Raw genomic sequence first — 16,526 nt, 5'->3', positions numbered from 1 at the left:
TGCAGTTTTAATTTCATGTATTTTTTGAGAGAAAAATACCTATTGATGAAAAGGTTTGCATAGTGCGACACCTGCTGGTCATTTCTTGCAACTACTTCCCATTGTCACATGCTGTATGCCAGTGATATTTCCAATTATTGAGAGCAGACGTCACTGTTCACAGCGCATCCTTCAGAAAACGTAGGATAGTACTTTCATTTTCTCAACAGACATGGTGTGTTTTAGTCTATCAGCTGCACATTAACAGTCAAGAGCACAGCAGAAATATAATTGATAGAGCCCTTTAGCCAATCAGAAGCAATGGGGTGCCAAAGGCCCACCAAGAAATCAAGGTGAATTGGTGATTTCTGTTTTTTTTCCCTAAATTAGAAAAACGAAAAAAGCCAGCTGTTTCTGGTTTCGGCGTGTGTCATTTATACCATAAACAAACGGTTAAAACATACCTTTGTCCCTGCTGTTTGTTCTACACAGCACTGTCCTGTAAATGATAACATCCGGTCTCAGAATATGAAAAAACAGGCCTTTTTTCCGTTTCTGTTTTCTAGTGATTTTATTTTTGTTATATGAAATTGAAAATGAAAATCAAATCTTTTTTTTTAAATTTCACTCAGCCTTGTATTTCAATTGTAATTTTTGTATTTTAAAACGAAAAAAAAAATATATATATATTTTTGTTTGTTTTTTAATACCCGTTTCTGAAAGGAAATTCGAATGACCAAAAGATACACGGACCCTCTAAGCATGTGATTGTTTTTTATTGCGTTCAGGCTTGTACCTTTTCATGTATTGTATGCTGCATGGTTTACCAGCCGGGCTTCGGGTGTTGTTGCCCGGTTGTTTTTGACCTTTTGCTGCTTGTAATAATTGTGCAACAGCACCAAGTAGGGCAGGACGCCAGGTGGCGAGCACATGTTCCTACGTCACAGACAACACCCGCGGCCGGCCACTGCAGCTCTGCCCGCTCCACCGCCGACAGCTCCGCTAGGCTGATAGAGGCTGAGATGCACGGCAGCGCACTGGGATCGTAAAAAAAACGGCCCTGTGCTCTTTCTTTCCATTTTTACAGAGGTTACAACACGAATATTGGTGGCTGTTTGAAAACAAAGAGAAGGATGGCACAGACAGACACGCTGCTGCATCTGTTCGCTGGAGGGTAAGTTAAGTCATATTAATGCCCCCCGGACTAGCGTTATTAATAGCCCAAAGATTCAGTTAACATGAGGAGGCTAACACTGGGTTTGTACTTTTGAAAAGCCCATGTGAAACCTAATAGAATTTACTCCTATGCGTCTTTAGCGCCGAGAGCCGCTAGCCCGCATGCTAACGGCTATCAAGATGCAAGCTAGCCCTTGATAGCGCAGCACTTTCTTCTCGAATATAGTCAGCTAGCTAGACATCTGCTAATTGTTTTTATTTGAAAGGTCATATTCATACTGCCAATGACATCGTTTCTTTTTAGGTGATACTCTTTAATCTGAACCTATATCGTGTAACCGAACTCAAGACCATTAGCGGTTAGCTAGGTCCCCAGTGTTACATGACACTGAGGCTAACGAGCTAACTCGCTGGGTTCAATGGTGGGTTCATGCTAGCGATGCCAACCGCTCAGTAACCACCAGTCTAAATAAAAATAACTTCAATGATTTTTAAATATGCAGTAGTGTGATATAACGAGCTGTATGCCCATGGAGTTAGATTTGTGTCTTTATAATATGCGAGAAAACAAATGATTTGAGAGAAAAAGGAAAGTTTTTGAGAAAAAGTTATCACACTGATAGCAGAAAGCATTTTATGAGAGAAAAAATATATTTGAGAGAAAAACTTTTCACACCAATAGCAAAGAATAATAATATTTGAAACTAAAAAAAAAGTTTTGAGAGAAAGCATTTTCTCATAGAACATAAAGAAATAAAAATTTGAAATTTTTAAAATTATTTCTGAGAATAAAAATCTCAATACTTTTTTTTTGCTCTCAAATACATATTTTCTGCTATCAGTGTGAAAACATTTTCTCTCAAAAGTGTTTTGTCTTTGCTCTCTATGCAAGATTTTGCTCTCCCTGTGAAAATAATGTCATGGGCGGGGCCACGTTCTTATTGGCCAGTCGGGTGAGAATCGTCTTGGGAGGTGTGGTTTGACAATCCCGGCTGGAGAGGGGTCCTCGGACATTTCCGCTAACCAGGAAAAACATTGCGATCACCCTGCTCATCAATCCCAGTCATGTATATGCATGTTCATTTTGATGCCTGTCGATGCCTGTCCAAAAAACGCAACTGTCAATAAATCTTCCAAAAGTGCACGTTGTTGGGCTAACTCTTTGTCGTGAATCTTTGTTTCTTTTTTTTAATCATTATCACTGTTTTAGGCCTACAGTGATTCTGATATTCTCAGATGTAAAATGTTCAGCCTACACACAGAATTGTATCTGTTTTCATCAAGTTGTGATTAATTGAATGATGCCGAGTTAACAGCATTGTATTTTATGCTCAAGCCTGGGTGTTGATTGCTGTATGTCGCTGAGGATAAAAATGTAATATTGTCCACAATGTTGACATGTTGGATTTGTTTTCTGCTGTAACACAGGGCTGGTGTGTTGCCCATGGGTTGATTTGGTGGTTGTAAATGATGACCAGTGGGGAACACAGCCAACCTTCTAAAACGTTATCCCTTGAGAAGAGTGAGATACATGTCTGGGCTTTCCTATGAACCATGGTCGACGGTTGCTCCAGGTGTTTGTGTCACAGGTTGATCTGGTCGCCTCACGCGTTGCCACAGCTGACTGACCTCACACTGAGTTGGGGCTGGATGTCAACATATTCTGCAGACTATTTGATGAGCAGGCTGTATGACAGTATATACAGTTTTCACATCGACTTGGCTTCAGCTTAATAACGATTTATGCGGCTGGGAACGATGGCTTTCATTCAGTAACCATTTGAACGTGGTGTGGAATGAAAGAAATACTCGATGGTAACAGGTGTCACAAGTTAACCTTGACGCTGCGCACTCAATGCCACAACTGACAGTGGTGTCCACACAGCTCTCGAGCCGCTCGGCGTGAAAAAATGCCTCAGACTGGTCCACCCATGAGTTATTTGTGAGTACAGACATTCACGACAAAGAGTGAGCCCGACAGCATGCACTTTTGGAAGATTTATTGACAGTTGCATTTTTTTGGACAGGCATCGACACAGTCACCTACACTGTCACTGTGCTCCGTAGAGCTCGTCTAACAGTTGTTCGCAGGTTGCAGTCCTGGCATCTCTGTGTGGAATAGTAGTGTTCAAGCCACGTCAAAATGAACATACATATACATGACTTGGATTGATGAGCAGGGTGATCGCAATGTTTTTCCTGGTTAGCGGACATGTCCGAGGACCCCTCTCCAGACGGGATTGTCAAACCACACCTCCCAAGACGATTCTCACCCGACTGGCCAATAAGAACGTGGCCCCGCCCATGACATTATTTTCACAGGGAGAGCAAAATCTTGACAGGAGAGCAAGAAATTGCATCGGGAGCAAAGACTTAGGTTTTGAGAGAGAGAGAAGAAAATCATTTTGAGAGAAACACTTTTTTTTTGAAAGAGAGAGAAAAAAAATGTTTTCACCCTGATAGCAAAAAATATATATTTGATAGTAAAAAGATTTTTTTTTCTCAGAAATTATTTTAAAAATTTCAACAACTTTAACAAAACACCTGTAATTTCCAGGGGCCAACCATCTTGGATGTCCTCTTTCTGGTGTCAATGATCAGTTGTTTACACGCATTATGCATTATTACAATATTGTCTGTCAGGCTTGGTTATGTTATTTGGAATACTTGAGTCAAAGTGGATTCTATTCTCTCACAGACAAATAGGTGATGTAGGTCACTGATGATCAGTGAACGGAGAATTAGCTTGGGTGCTTAATCAGCTAATATATTTGACTCTGTCCTCTAGACACGGGACACTACAGAGGCTTAGTATAATCAGTGTTTTGGGGGGGGACAGGCAAAAAAACTCTTGATGTGCAATTAGAGCATCTGGGACAGAACTGTGCAGCAGATGTGTTGGGTTAGCTCTGGAGTATTTTTACTCCAGCACAAGACACTGGTCTTTGACCTTTATTGTTCATAGCTTTCAGCTGTGTTACAATGGAAACATCCCTCTCCACAGTCAAAGCTGATATGAGTAACCTTGCAAGAACAAGAAGAACAGTTTAAGGGAGTGAGTGTATTTGGTGGGGCATTTCCTTTTCTGTTTGCCCACCATTCTGATTTCTGTTTGTGATCAATTTGCAGATGCAGTGGTACGATTGGAGCCATCATGACCTGCCCCCTGGAGGTGTTGAAGACACGGTTGCAGTCCTCTGGCGTCACGCTAAGACCCGTCTTCCAGGCCCAGCTCGGCGCCTTAAGTCGCACCAGGGTTATCCGACCGGGGACTGTTACACCTGGGCCGCTGCAGGTCCTACGGTAAGATGTTTGTTTATGTGGGCTGTCTGTCAGGGTATTTTTCTTAAATAACAAAGTGTTCCTCACAGATGGTACACAGTTTAACAGGTAACCCTTTTGGGAGGAGCATGACTGTCAGTTTGTGACTTTTGTAATTACATAATTATAGCCTAAAGATTTTCGCTTTAAAAAAATACAACAAAAACAAATTTGTAAAAACAACACACTTTGCTAGGAATGATTGTATAAAGCCCTGCGCAGTTCTTGTGCTTTGGTCCTTTTAAAGTACTTCAGAGAGCCTTTCATTTGCGTTTTGTCTTCATAGTCTTGAAATTAATGCCTCTAATCCTGTCTCTCATTAAAGCGAGGATTAAGCTCACAGTATCCTGGTGGTATTTAGTGACTTTAACCAGCTGTTTGTGATGACATACAACGTGTTTTTCTTTCAGGCTTTAAGATACACATGAAATGTTTTGGTGTCTGTAAAAACAGAGCTTGTATGAGTTTGGTTAGGTTAGGGAAGACTACAGACAGGCTCAGTGTGCCAAGGAGAAAGTGTGATGTAACACTGACTGGGGACAAAGACTGGTCTGGACTAGTGTCTGTTGTATCTTTACAGAAAAACAGTTACACTGCCTGCGGAGATTCTGACATTGGAGAACAATATTTCCTTGTTAATTAAGGTCTTATGCCTGTATTGCAGCTGCCTTGTCGGATACAGATTGATTTTTCAGAGCTGCTTAGGAACTATCTTTTCATTTACAGGTTTTAAACTAAAATAAGTCTTTTCTGGAGGTTGATATTGGATGCTACTTTGACATGAAAAGAGGTCATTCTTGTACTCATTGCCCTAAATGACTTGGGGAGAATCCTTCCAAAGACCTTTGCTGTAAAATATATGTAGACTGAGGTCAACATGTACAGTGGTGGTGTAAATTAATACATCTGTAAATGTGTTGGTGTTCTTTAAAACAAAAATTGATGGCTGTTTTTAAATTTTGTTTTAGATCAATCCTTGAAAAAGAGGGACCAAGATCACTTTTCCGTGGCCTTGGGCCGAACCTCGTTGGCGTCGCCCCCTCAAGGTACAGTGAAAACAGTGCGCACATGTTTTAGTGGCTCAGTTGTGTCTATGTTGTCATTACCCAGAGCAGCTTTGCTTAATAAAGAGCTGGATCTATGTTGCAATCTCTGTGTTAATGATACCTTCCTGTTGGTGTACAGGTTATTGACAAAACACAAAGAAGTCTTTTTGTAGCCACAAACAACAGATGAACCAGTGGTCAGGAAGTAGGGAATGATAAGGTTTTTTTTTTTTTTTTTTTTAATGGCTGGTAAATGAGTCGGCATTATGAAATCAGTCAACCTTTATTTACACCTGAGTAATCCTACTATATAAATAAAATGTTTGGAAGTAGGATAAAAACAGTCATGGTAAAGCCGAAATAATGTGAATGGTAACACAGTACAGATATTTAGATAATAACAGCAACCAGCATTTGAATGTAACTAAATACATTTTTCATGTACTTGTACTGGAGTATTTTAATTTTCTGCTGCTTATATTTCCACTCCACTACATTTATTGGATACCTTTGGTTACTAGCTACTTTGCCATTTCAGATTACTGGTGGTGTTGTGGGCTGCTCTAAGAGATCGAAGGCAAAATATTTTCAAATGTATATTATTTGCAATCAGACAAAAAAATAAACCCTTCTGATTACCTTAGAAGATGCTAGATATTGATGCCTGTAATTGATCAGTCCATACTGAGACGGTCACAAAGTAAGGCAGACTGATGATTTCTCAGGCTACTAACCAAAGAGAACACAGGAGGAAGTTCTGTTTATATTTTTCATTGTAATGGTAGAAGGCATTTACTCACTGTATAAACAGGAAGCTGTTGTCATTGCAACAACTTCTGGGCAGACCTCCCTAGCTTTACAGAGTATTGTGTGTCTGCTTTTATGTTTGTGTAGACCACAACATCTGTCAGTGTTAGCAGGCCTCCATATTTGTATTTAATTGACTATTTTCATTACATGAGACAAATAAGGCACTGTGTTTTGGAGGAGGTTTGAGTTTCAACAGCTGGGAAATAATTGATCTGAACCTTAACACAAGTCATCATGAAAGGTCAGTTTTATTTGGATTTAATGTCGATGTCATCTTGTTCCATTCTTGGTGTCAATAAACGATCAGTACTTTGCCCTGTTCCCTCAGGCTTCATTGTGGTGGAAGTCAATGTAAGATGAACAATACTAATGGTTTTCCCACCAAATGTTGAGCAGATGTTGAGACTGAAAAAGGTCACCAATTGCGTATAATTCCCCATGGTTAATGAGTAGCTGCAGCATGATCCTCTGCTCAGTCATTCCATTGCCCCTCTGTTTCACTGGCCAACTTGGACCGGCTCACATTCAGAGCAGCTCTGTCGGCATCTGTGATGCTTATTCAGCCCATTCTGGTGCAGTGACAGTTTGTTCCAAAAGCCAAATGGAGAGAGCTGGCAGCGGGGAAACAGACCGCTGGATACACTGTCAAAGGGCAACACCAGTCCAGACGGAATGATTTACATAATTGCCCAGCTGCTATAAAACCGCAGCCAGATTTATGCACTTTGTGTCAAAATCTTTACACCTGCCTCTGTAGAGTCCTCACCAGTCTGTTCTATGTGTTTCAGAGCCATTTACTTCGCTGCATACTCGAAATCCAAAGAGACGTTCAATGAGATGTTTGTCCCCAACAGTGGTCTGGTGCACATGTCCTCTGCTGGTGTTGCAGGTGAGCAAAAACAATCGAGTGCCCTGAAAAAAGATGAATTCCTATAATGTTCTGTCTAACCTGTGGATGAAATAACACAATGCCAACATGATCCTCTGTATAGTCTAAAAAAATGAACATTAAATCCTTTGTGAATATTATAATCATTTCGTATGAAGTAGAAGTATTTTTCAGATGCTGATCCTGCTGTAATTTCTTTCAGTGAATCTGAGTGGACAAGCACTTGAATCCAAATTCAGTATGCATTACATTGAGGGCATGAAATGGATCTTATGTCACTATAAAGTGTAAAACTGAATGTGCCTCCTCAGCTTTCATTACCAACTCTCTGATGAACCCCATCTGGATGGTGAAGACCAGGATGCAGCTGGAGAAAAAGTATGTGCACTCGTAATTTCACCTGCCCTCTGTGTACTTAGAGTTCGGTTGTAAAGGCAGACTTAATCAAAGTCAAAACTGGCCCCTCCTCCTTCCCTCAGCACTGATCCTTGCACCCTGTTATTGGCTCAGAGCTCCACACCCACTGCCAAAAGGTTGATGCTCAGACATGTCCAAAAAAACAGCGAATTATAACAAAGTTGTTATTTTTATAACGAAAAGGATTAGAAAATCCTACTCATTCTGCCTTTTAAGATCTGTATAAAACAAACTGACTTATTTTAGGGACTTGGCAGGTGAGAATGTCCACCACATACTGTGACCTTTTAGCTGATGCCCCCTTCACAGCACTGACCTTGGGTTATGCTGTCCGTGAGACTGAGCATGTAACCATGTAACCATAAATACACAGTGCTGACGCAGTGTCCTGTGTGCGGAGGAAGAGTCTATATTTACCTTAGCGAGTACAGGGCAGTAGTATCATGTGAGGTCACAGAAACAAGACTTTCCACCCCTGTGTTGGAAGAACACATCCTGCAGCAGCACAAAATGGTGGCTTTACAAATGAGCGCAACAAAAAGACTAGTTATTCATTCAAACCAATCAGGAAACTGCAGGATTTCATGTGGTTCTTTACAGGAATGACCGTTCACTATCGCTAGGACAATAAACAGAAAACAAACAGGTTCCAATTTTGGTCATTTAAAGAGGAAGCAGTGCTAGAAAAGTGCGGCTTTTCTCAAAAAATGTATATCAGATCAAGTGGGATTTTGTCACTAATGAGCCCAATTTGTTCGACCTTTCAGAGCCCGAGGAGAGAAGAAGATGAATGCACTGCAGTGTGCTCGCTATGTTTACAGAATGGAAGGGGTTCGAGGCTTCTATAGAGGCCTGACTGCAGCTTATGCTGGGATCTCGGAGACCATGATCTGCTTCCTCATGTACGAGACACTGAAGAAAAACCTCGCCAAGAACCAGTTCATCTCCCTGAATGGTGAAAGTGAGAAAAGACCTTCGGACTTCCTCAGTCTGATGTTGGCAGCTGCTGTTTCAAAGGGCTGTGCGTCCTGCATAGCCTACCCACACGGTGAACACTTGCCCATTTGTTAGTTTCTTGCAACAAAACAACCTTCTGTCAGGGAGAAGTATTTATTTAAATGAGTAATCCTTTCTTTCTCCTTTTCTTTTCTCCACAGAGGTCATTCGGACAAGGCTGCGTGAGGAGGGCAGCAAGTACAAGTATTTCTTCCAGACAGGGAAGTTAATAGCAGTGGAGGAAGGCTATGCAGCTTTTTATAGAGGACTCATTCCACAGCTAATTAGACAGATCCCTAACACAGCCATCGTCCTCTCCACGTATGAACTCATTGTCCACCTGCTGGGAGACTCCAAGTAGAGAAACGCTTCAAAGTCAGGATTTTCCTGACTAACGATGGACACCACAGAAAACCCATGACACACTGGGCAACAGACTTTTGAAAATGTAGCACATACATTGACTTAATGTGGTGCAACAGAGACTGCAGCATGGAACTGAAGCAGGTTTTACTGTCATCCAAAGAGCTAAACACATTATTTTATTCAAATCTTGTCGTTAGGAGTTTATCTCATTAATTTCATCTCATCTAATTTCATTTATCTTGTTTTTGTTATTTTATGACAGTGTTTGTTCTCTTTTATCAGTGGTAAATGTACCAACACACACAGATGACTGTGCAGGTTGCCTCATTTAGATAATGATGGGTTAGTGCTGTTCCTTGCAATGTAATGACCACACAGATCATTTTGAGATTTCTGTTTCACAATGTGCTGGTATTGAACATTTGAATTACAGAGAGGTTTATCATATTTTCATTAATACATATGATTACAGGCTTATCTGTTTGTTTCCTTTGTGAAAAAGAATGTCACCTTTTGCAATATAATGAGAACTCAGATGCTTATTTGACCAGTGGCTCAATAAAATGCATCAAGAAAAGACATCAGTGGGTGGTGGACATGAACACTAAAAGACGACTCTACTAAAAGAAGAATTAACCTTTACTGGTGTATATACATATATATACAATTAACAACAATATATTAATACAATATGGTAGGAGTGAAATGTAAAAAAAAAACAGCATTAAACAGATCAAGAACAAAAACCCAAAACAAACAAACAAACAAGAAGCCCATATGGGCACTCTCTGTCTCAATTTCAATTTTCAATTTCAATTTCAACGAGCTTCATTGGCATGACTGTGGTTCACAATATTGCCAAAGCAGACAGGATTACAGATTATTTTGACAATAATGATATCAATGATAACGATGATGATAATAATGATAATAACAATAAAAGCAATAATAACAACATTAATAAACAGTATATCAGGTCCTCTCTGGGCAGCCGGGTCTGTCTGTGTCTGCTGCTCTCTAAGGCCCGGCTGTGGTCGCTGAGTCTGTACAGAGTCAGTGTTTTCCTCAGTCTCGGGTCAGTTGCAGAGCTCAGATGATCTGCCATGGAGTATTGTCTGTTTAGGGTCAAATAGCATTGGAGTTTGCTTTGGGTTTTGGTTGTTGATGTCCAATAGTTGATGTAATTGTCTTTTTCTTTTGCTATAATTTGGTTGGGCTGGATGGTGTGAGGGCGGTCTTGGTGCCCGGTGCTGTTGGAGCTCAGCCTGTGGACCAGCTGGCTGGACTCCCTTTCTGGAGGGTGTAGATGTGGCTCTGTGTTGTGGTCTAAAACCAATCTGACTAATGTATAAGGTGATTTTGCTGTGATCAGATAAGGGTGTGAGGGGCTGACAGTGAATGCTCTTACACTGAAGGGCTCCAGGTCTGTAATGCTGTAGTCCACAGTGCTGTTGCCAAGAGGAGAGCTGTGAGTGTAGAGACCAAAGGAGTCTCCTCGAAGCCGACCGTTGGCGATGTACAGACCCAGTGTACAACACAACTGCAGCAGTTGCTGCCCGTTTCTGTTGACTGTTTTGTCAAAGTTGTTCCTGTTTTGGTGTGAAGGAGAGGATGCTGATCTGGCCAGGTATGTGTTTGTCTCCCTGTGCATTGATCAGATTTGATTCTGCGCCTGTTCTGGGCAAAGGTCACCACAGATCAGCACGTTTCCTTGTGTCTGGTAGAAGCTGATTTCATCTTCAAGGACGGAGAAGCTGTTTTCATTATAATAAGGGGACTCTGATGGGGGGATATGGGCTGTACACATGAATATGTCTCTTTCTGTGGAGACCACCTCTTTTTTTATTTTGATCCAAATTGAAAAATCTCCTTTTTTGATTAATTCGATTGAGTGTGTGAGGTTCATCTTGTACCAGATCAACAGCCCTCCTGAATCTCTGCCTTGGCTTAGACTTTTCAGTTTGGTAGATGGGAAAATGATTTCTCTATATTCTAAAGGACAACCAGTGGGCATGTCTACTCTATTCCAAGTCTCCTGCAAAAAAAATATCTGCATTTTCTAACTCTTTCTTAAAGTCTGGGGTCCTGCTCTTAAGGCCAAGAGCAAAAGACCTCAGACCCTGGATATTCCAACATGAGATTACAAGAGATTTAGCTGTCATTGGTTTAAAACTCAACATGTCGCATTCTGTGTTAAAATGAGACCAACTTCCAGTCCCATTGTCAACGAAGAGATCAGTTTTAGAACATTTTAGACATCAGGAGTTTGGATCTAATAATATTATAACCCTTTAAGATGGATGAATAAATAAATAAGTAAATATGTACAATAATATATAATAATAATTTAAAAAAATAAAATGATTGAATAATAATAATAAAATAAAATGGATAAGTAAATACTCTAGGGTTGTCTGCTGTGTTTGGCCTATCAGGTGGGAGCAGAGCAGGCTGAGCATGTGCTGGATGTCTCTCAGCTGGTTGTCTGGAGGTGTAGGGGTGGGGTTGGAGGTTGGAAGGGTAGGTGGGGGGTCTGCTGCTCTTCTCACCACCTGAGCATAGCTCAGTGGGCCGGGGCGTGGCTCCTGGGGATGGTGGCGGGGTGGGGCTCCTGGGGGCAGGAGGGGCTCTGGTCGGGTGTGAGGGCGTTCATAGCTGCCCTGGTGGGGTCATCGTGTAGGGGGATGAAGATGGTGAGGTCACTGTGGGGTTTGTCCAGGTGGTCTGGATTTGGGTATGATTTTGACTCCAGTCCAGTTTTGTTCCACACATCAAAAATATAACAAAGATAGGTTTTTACCATCTTAAGAATATAGCCCAAGTCCGCCTGTTTCTCTCTCAGGCCAGCACGGAGGTGCTGATGCATGCTTTTATCTCTTGCTGTTTAGACTATTGTAATGCTCTGCTCTCTGGCCTTCCCAAAAAGAGCATTTCGAACTTACAATTATTACAAAACTCAGCTGCACGAGTGCTGACGAGGACCAGAGGGCGGGAGCACATTACACCGGTTTTAAAGTCACTTCATTGGCTTCCCGTGCGTTTCAGGATTGATTTTAAGGTTCTTTTACTAGTTTTTAAATGTCTTAACGGTCTTGGGCCTTCTTATTTATCTGACCTGCTTTTAGTCTGTCAGCCCCCGCGGACCCTGAGGTCCTCCGGCACCGGCCCTTTAACCACCACAGGTTAGTTCAAAAAAGCACGGGGAGGCGGCTTTCAGTTGTTATGGGCCCCGACTGTGGAACAGCCTGCCGCAGAGCCTCAGGGTTGCAGAGACTGTAGAGGTTTTTAAAAAGAGGCTCAAGACCCACCTTTTTAACCAGGCTTTTAATTGAAATTTAAATTCTTTTTAATCCCTTTTATGCCGTGCTACTCAGAGCATGTTTTTGTCCTTCATGTTTTTACTCTCTGTGCTTTTTGCTTTATTCGACTGTTTTAGTCTGTCAGTTTTTAATCTCCAGTGTTTCCTCATGGGGGCCTGCCAGACTGGGAGTTGTCTCTGGTCTGGCCGTGGGGGGTGCTGTCCCATGGACAGCTCCGGCCTGGGTGACCAGAGGGCTCTGCACCTTGGTGTGGGGCCTCCTGTCTGCCCGGGTTGGGGTGGTCTCTGTATCTGTGCTCCCTGTGGCCCTGGACAGTGATCTCTCTCAGTGTGGTTGGCCCCCCAAAGGTAGCTTCCTCCACGTCTCAGGTCTCGCTGCCCAGCCATGTCTCTGTAGCGACAGCTAGTGTGTGTGTGGGTGTGTGTGTTTGTTTGTCTGCATGCATATGTGTGTGTGTGTGTATGTATTTGTGTCTCTGTAGGGGTGGGAGTGTTTGGTTCTTTCAATTTTCTTCTTGTGATTTTATTTGCTGTTTCTCTTTTCCTGTTGTTTGTTTTTTTGTTTTTTGTTTTTTTTTTAAATCTCTGTAAGGCACTTTGAACTGCATTCTTTGTATGAAAAGCACCATATAAATAAAGATTGATTTGATTTGATTGATTGATTGGTTTTATTACTGATCCCCGGTTGTTGTCTGAAAGCTCGCTTCAGTATCTTGTCCGGAAAAAAATTGGAGACCGTGATTATCTCATTGCTACTCCGGAGTGGAGGCGTAGGAGTAGGCTGTGCCATGTCAATATGCTGAAACCTTGAGCGTGAAACCATGAGCGTGAAACGAGGCTTGGGCTGGTCTGTGTGTCAGCTAGTGCTGATCCTAACCCTAACCCTAACCCTGTCAAACCTATCACTCACTCTGCGGAGCTGTCCGGTGCTGATCCTGTCAAACCCATCACTCACTCTGCGGAGCTGTCCGGTGCTGATCCTGTCAAACCCATCACTCACTCTGCGGAGCTGTCCGGTGCTGATCCTGTCAAACCCATCACTCACTCTGCGGAGCTGTCCGGTGCTGATCCTGTCAAACCCATCACTCACTCTGCGGAGCTGTCCGGTGCTGATCCTGTCAAACCCATCACTCACTCTGCGGAGCTGTCCGGTGCTGATCCTGTCAAACCCATCACTCACTCTGCGGAGCTGTCCGGTGCTGATCCTGTCAAACCCATCACTCACTCTGCGGAGCTGTCCGGTGCTGAACCTGTCAAACCCATCACTCACTCTGCGGAGCTGTCCGGTGCTGATCCTGTCAAACCCATCACTCACTCTGCGGAGCTGTCCGGTGCTGATCCTGTCAAACCTATCACTCACTCTGCAGAGCTGTTCAGTGCTGACTGACTGAATCTAGTGTGGGTTCTGTAACCTCTGTGGGGAAGAGAAGGATGTTGTGTCTTTCTCTGCTGTGGTGATGCGGGGGAGGTTACAGAACTCAAAGATACTAAAGAAACTTGAGTCTCATTTGGCTCACCTGCCTGAAGCTCAGCGTGACGATATTGTCGAGGTGATTATGTCACATAAGCCACTGTTTTCTGATGTACCTGCACGCACATCAGTTTTACAACATGATATTGACGTAGGTGACTGTTTACCAACTAAGCAACACGACTACTGTGTGAATCCTGATAAGTGGCACCGTCTCAGAAAAGAGGTTGAGTATTTGCTTGAGAACAGGATTGTGGAGCCCAGCTTGAGTTCGTGGAGTTCTCCCTGTTTACTGGTCGACAAGTCTGGTTCATAAAGTCAATAACGTGACAAAACCTGACTCTTATCCACTACCTAGGATGGATGACTGTATCGACAGAGTGGGTAACGCTTCTTACATGACAAAGCTTGATTTACCGAAGGGCTACTGGCAATTTCCGCTGACTGACTGTGCTAAGGAAATCTCAGCCTTTGTTATGCCTGATGATTTTTTGCAATACACAGTGATGGCCTTTGGGATGCCTAATGCTCCCACTACTTTTTAGAGGTTGGTTAACATCGTGCTGTCTGGTCTTTCTGGGTGTGAAGCTTATTTGGATGACCTGGTGATTTATTCACATTCCTGGCAGAGTCATGTGTGTGGCATGAAAGCAATATAGACCCCAATTGGAGAGCTGGGACTCTTACAATATAAAACAACTTTTTTTCTGTTTTGTTCTTTGGTTTGGTTGGAGCAACACAACAGATTTACCCAGACAACAGTTTGAGTATAAAAAATATATATATATTTATTACAATATCTTGTTTAATTTAAAAAAAGGTGTACACCCTTCACACACTTATTCACACATTCAACTTAAATAGTGGCCTCTTCAAGCACACACATTAAGGAGTCCAATAGATCGGCATACTCCACAGTCCACAAGGGGTTCCCCTAACACAAGTCCGTCTGGCGCCTGGCAGTGACTTCAACGCAGCCGGCGACCTGTCTATCACTCGCACACACCAACACAACACTCATACAAACAAAGAGAAAGCTGCCAGTATCTCCACAGTGGATAAAGAAACAAAACACAGCAACACAGCAATGAACACAGGAAAAAAACAAACAAACACAGCAATGCAGCGCTAAAAGATATGTTATGGTTAGTAGACAGTCTGGGGCAGCTTGTGAGTATCAATTGGCATCACAATGATCCACACCTGTTATGCTCCAATCAGTTGGGCACGCAGCAGTGACAAAGAAGGGCCATTGCCCCGCGTTCCCAAATCATGACCATGACATCCCCCTACTCTTCTACATTGGCAGTCCCTGACAAAGAAATATCATAAAGGACTTAAATGTCTCTATATCTCCCTGGTCGCTGTCACCTATTGGCACGGTTTGACCTCCTGGGGGTCACATCATTACCTTGGTCATCTGGAGCGGGAGGGGCTACCCATGGCACATACATCACAGGTGGGGGTTCCCAAACAGGGGATACTGGCAGATCAGGATGTGCTGCAGGGGCACCTTGGGGTGGATTAATGTAAGGTTTAAGAGAATTTCTGTGCAGAACCCTCTTTTTCCTTGTGTGCTCGGATTTAACCCGATAGGTTAAACCCCCTTTATCCAACTGTTCCACCACCACATAGGGCTCTGGATCCCACTTGCCACAAAGCTTGCCCCTTCTCCCATCCCGCCTATTCCTACACCATACCCGTTCCCATAACTGAAGGCAGTGCATTGGCCAACAGCGCCAGCTTATCTCTGTTGTCCAGGAGCAGCTTCTCTGTGTGCCTGTAAGCACGGGCTATCAGCAACTTAGCCTTGTGGTTGTTGTTCTGACACTCGCAGCACCCAAGCCTCCAATGACCTCTACAATCTCAGAGCCAGCCATAGCTAGAAAGGGCACCTGGGCCTCAGTGGCGACAGCCTTAGCCAGCAGGGTCTTCCCACAGCCTGGAGGCCCGGGCACAATGCACCCTTGGGAACCTTGGCTCCCAGCTGGAGGTATCGTTCTGGATTTTTGAGGTAGTCAACAAATTCCTTTACTTCCATCTTCACCTCGTGCATGCCCGCTACATCTTTTAAACTCACACCTTTACTTTAGCTGATTAAAAGCACTGAAGCTGCCACCCATGCCTGCGAGTCGCAAAGACATACCAGAGAATGGCCATGCCAATAGCAGCCATTCCCAGAGCTTAGATTGCATTCCCGAAGAATTCAGTGTGTTTGTAAGACACCTGTATCCTGTCCTTGGCGTCAATATTCAGCTCTTCTTCAACAGCTCTCAGCTTCTCCTCAAATTTGTCAATGTTGGCGACCTGCATTCTGTATGTGAGTGCAAGCCAAGTGCAAGGTCCGCACATGCTCCCGGGACATCTGGTCATTCTGCTCTCGGCGCTTCTTCTCATCTTCATCTTCCTCTGGAGTTTTTCCCTTTGGTCCATTACCTTTATTTTTCTCTCGTTTAGACTGAGATGTACTGAAGAAGTTTGTTGCCCCTAATAGATTTGCAACACCGACAGGGTTCCTCAACAGGCTGTTCCTGATGAACTCTCTGCTGATTCCCACCATGACCGGACCCAAGTGTCTGTGGAGAAGACTCTGATTTAGTGAACGACCAATTATCGGCCACCGATATATCGGGGCCCGATAGACCGGCCCAATTTCTATTGGGGGTTCTATCGTATCGGTGAAATGTTGCGCCGATAGAAAAGAAAGTGTGACGATGACAAAAGCATGCGCTGGTG

At 43.1% G+C, this 16,526-nt stretch overlaps 1 protein-coding gene across 1 annotated transcript; it reads left to right on the top strand.

Annotated features, from left to right (window-relative positions):
• Positions 1-285: 285 nt before the first annotated feature.
• LOC119016381 (solute carrier family 25 member 33-like) lies at positions 286-9,581 on the top strand. The gene is made up of 8 exons (XM_037092160.1): positions 286-332; positions 1,067-1,153; positions 4,285-4,458; positions 5,445-5,522; positions 7,121-7,221; positions 7,533-7,599; positions 8,406-8,686; positions 8,796-9,581. The coding sequence occupies exons 1-8, from the start codon at positions 301-303 to the stop codon at positions 8,993-8,995; spliced, it is 1,020 nt and encodes a 339-aa protein (XP_036948055.1). The 5' UTR covers positions 286-300; the 3' UTR covers positions 8,996-9,581.
• Positions 9,582-16,526: the final 6,945 nt, after the last annotated feature.

This window comes from Acanthopagrus latus, unplaced genomic scaffold (assembly GCF_904848185.1).
Source record: "Acanthopagrus latus isolate v.2019 unplaced genomic scaffold, fAcaLat1.1, whole genome shotgun sequence".
In the NCBI taxonomy this organism is placed as follows: domain Eukaryota; kingdom Metazoa; phylum Chordata; class Actinopteri; order Spariformes; family Sparidae; genus Acanthopagrus; species Acanthopagrus latus.
This window is presented reverse-complemented; position numbering and strand designations above follow the sequence as displayed.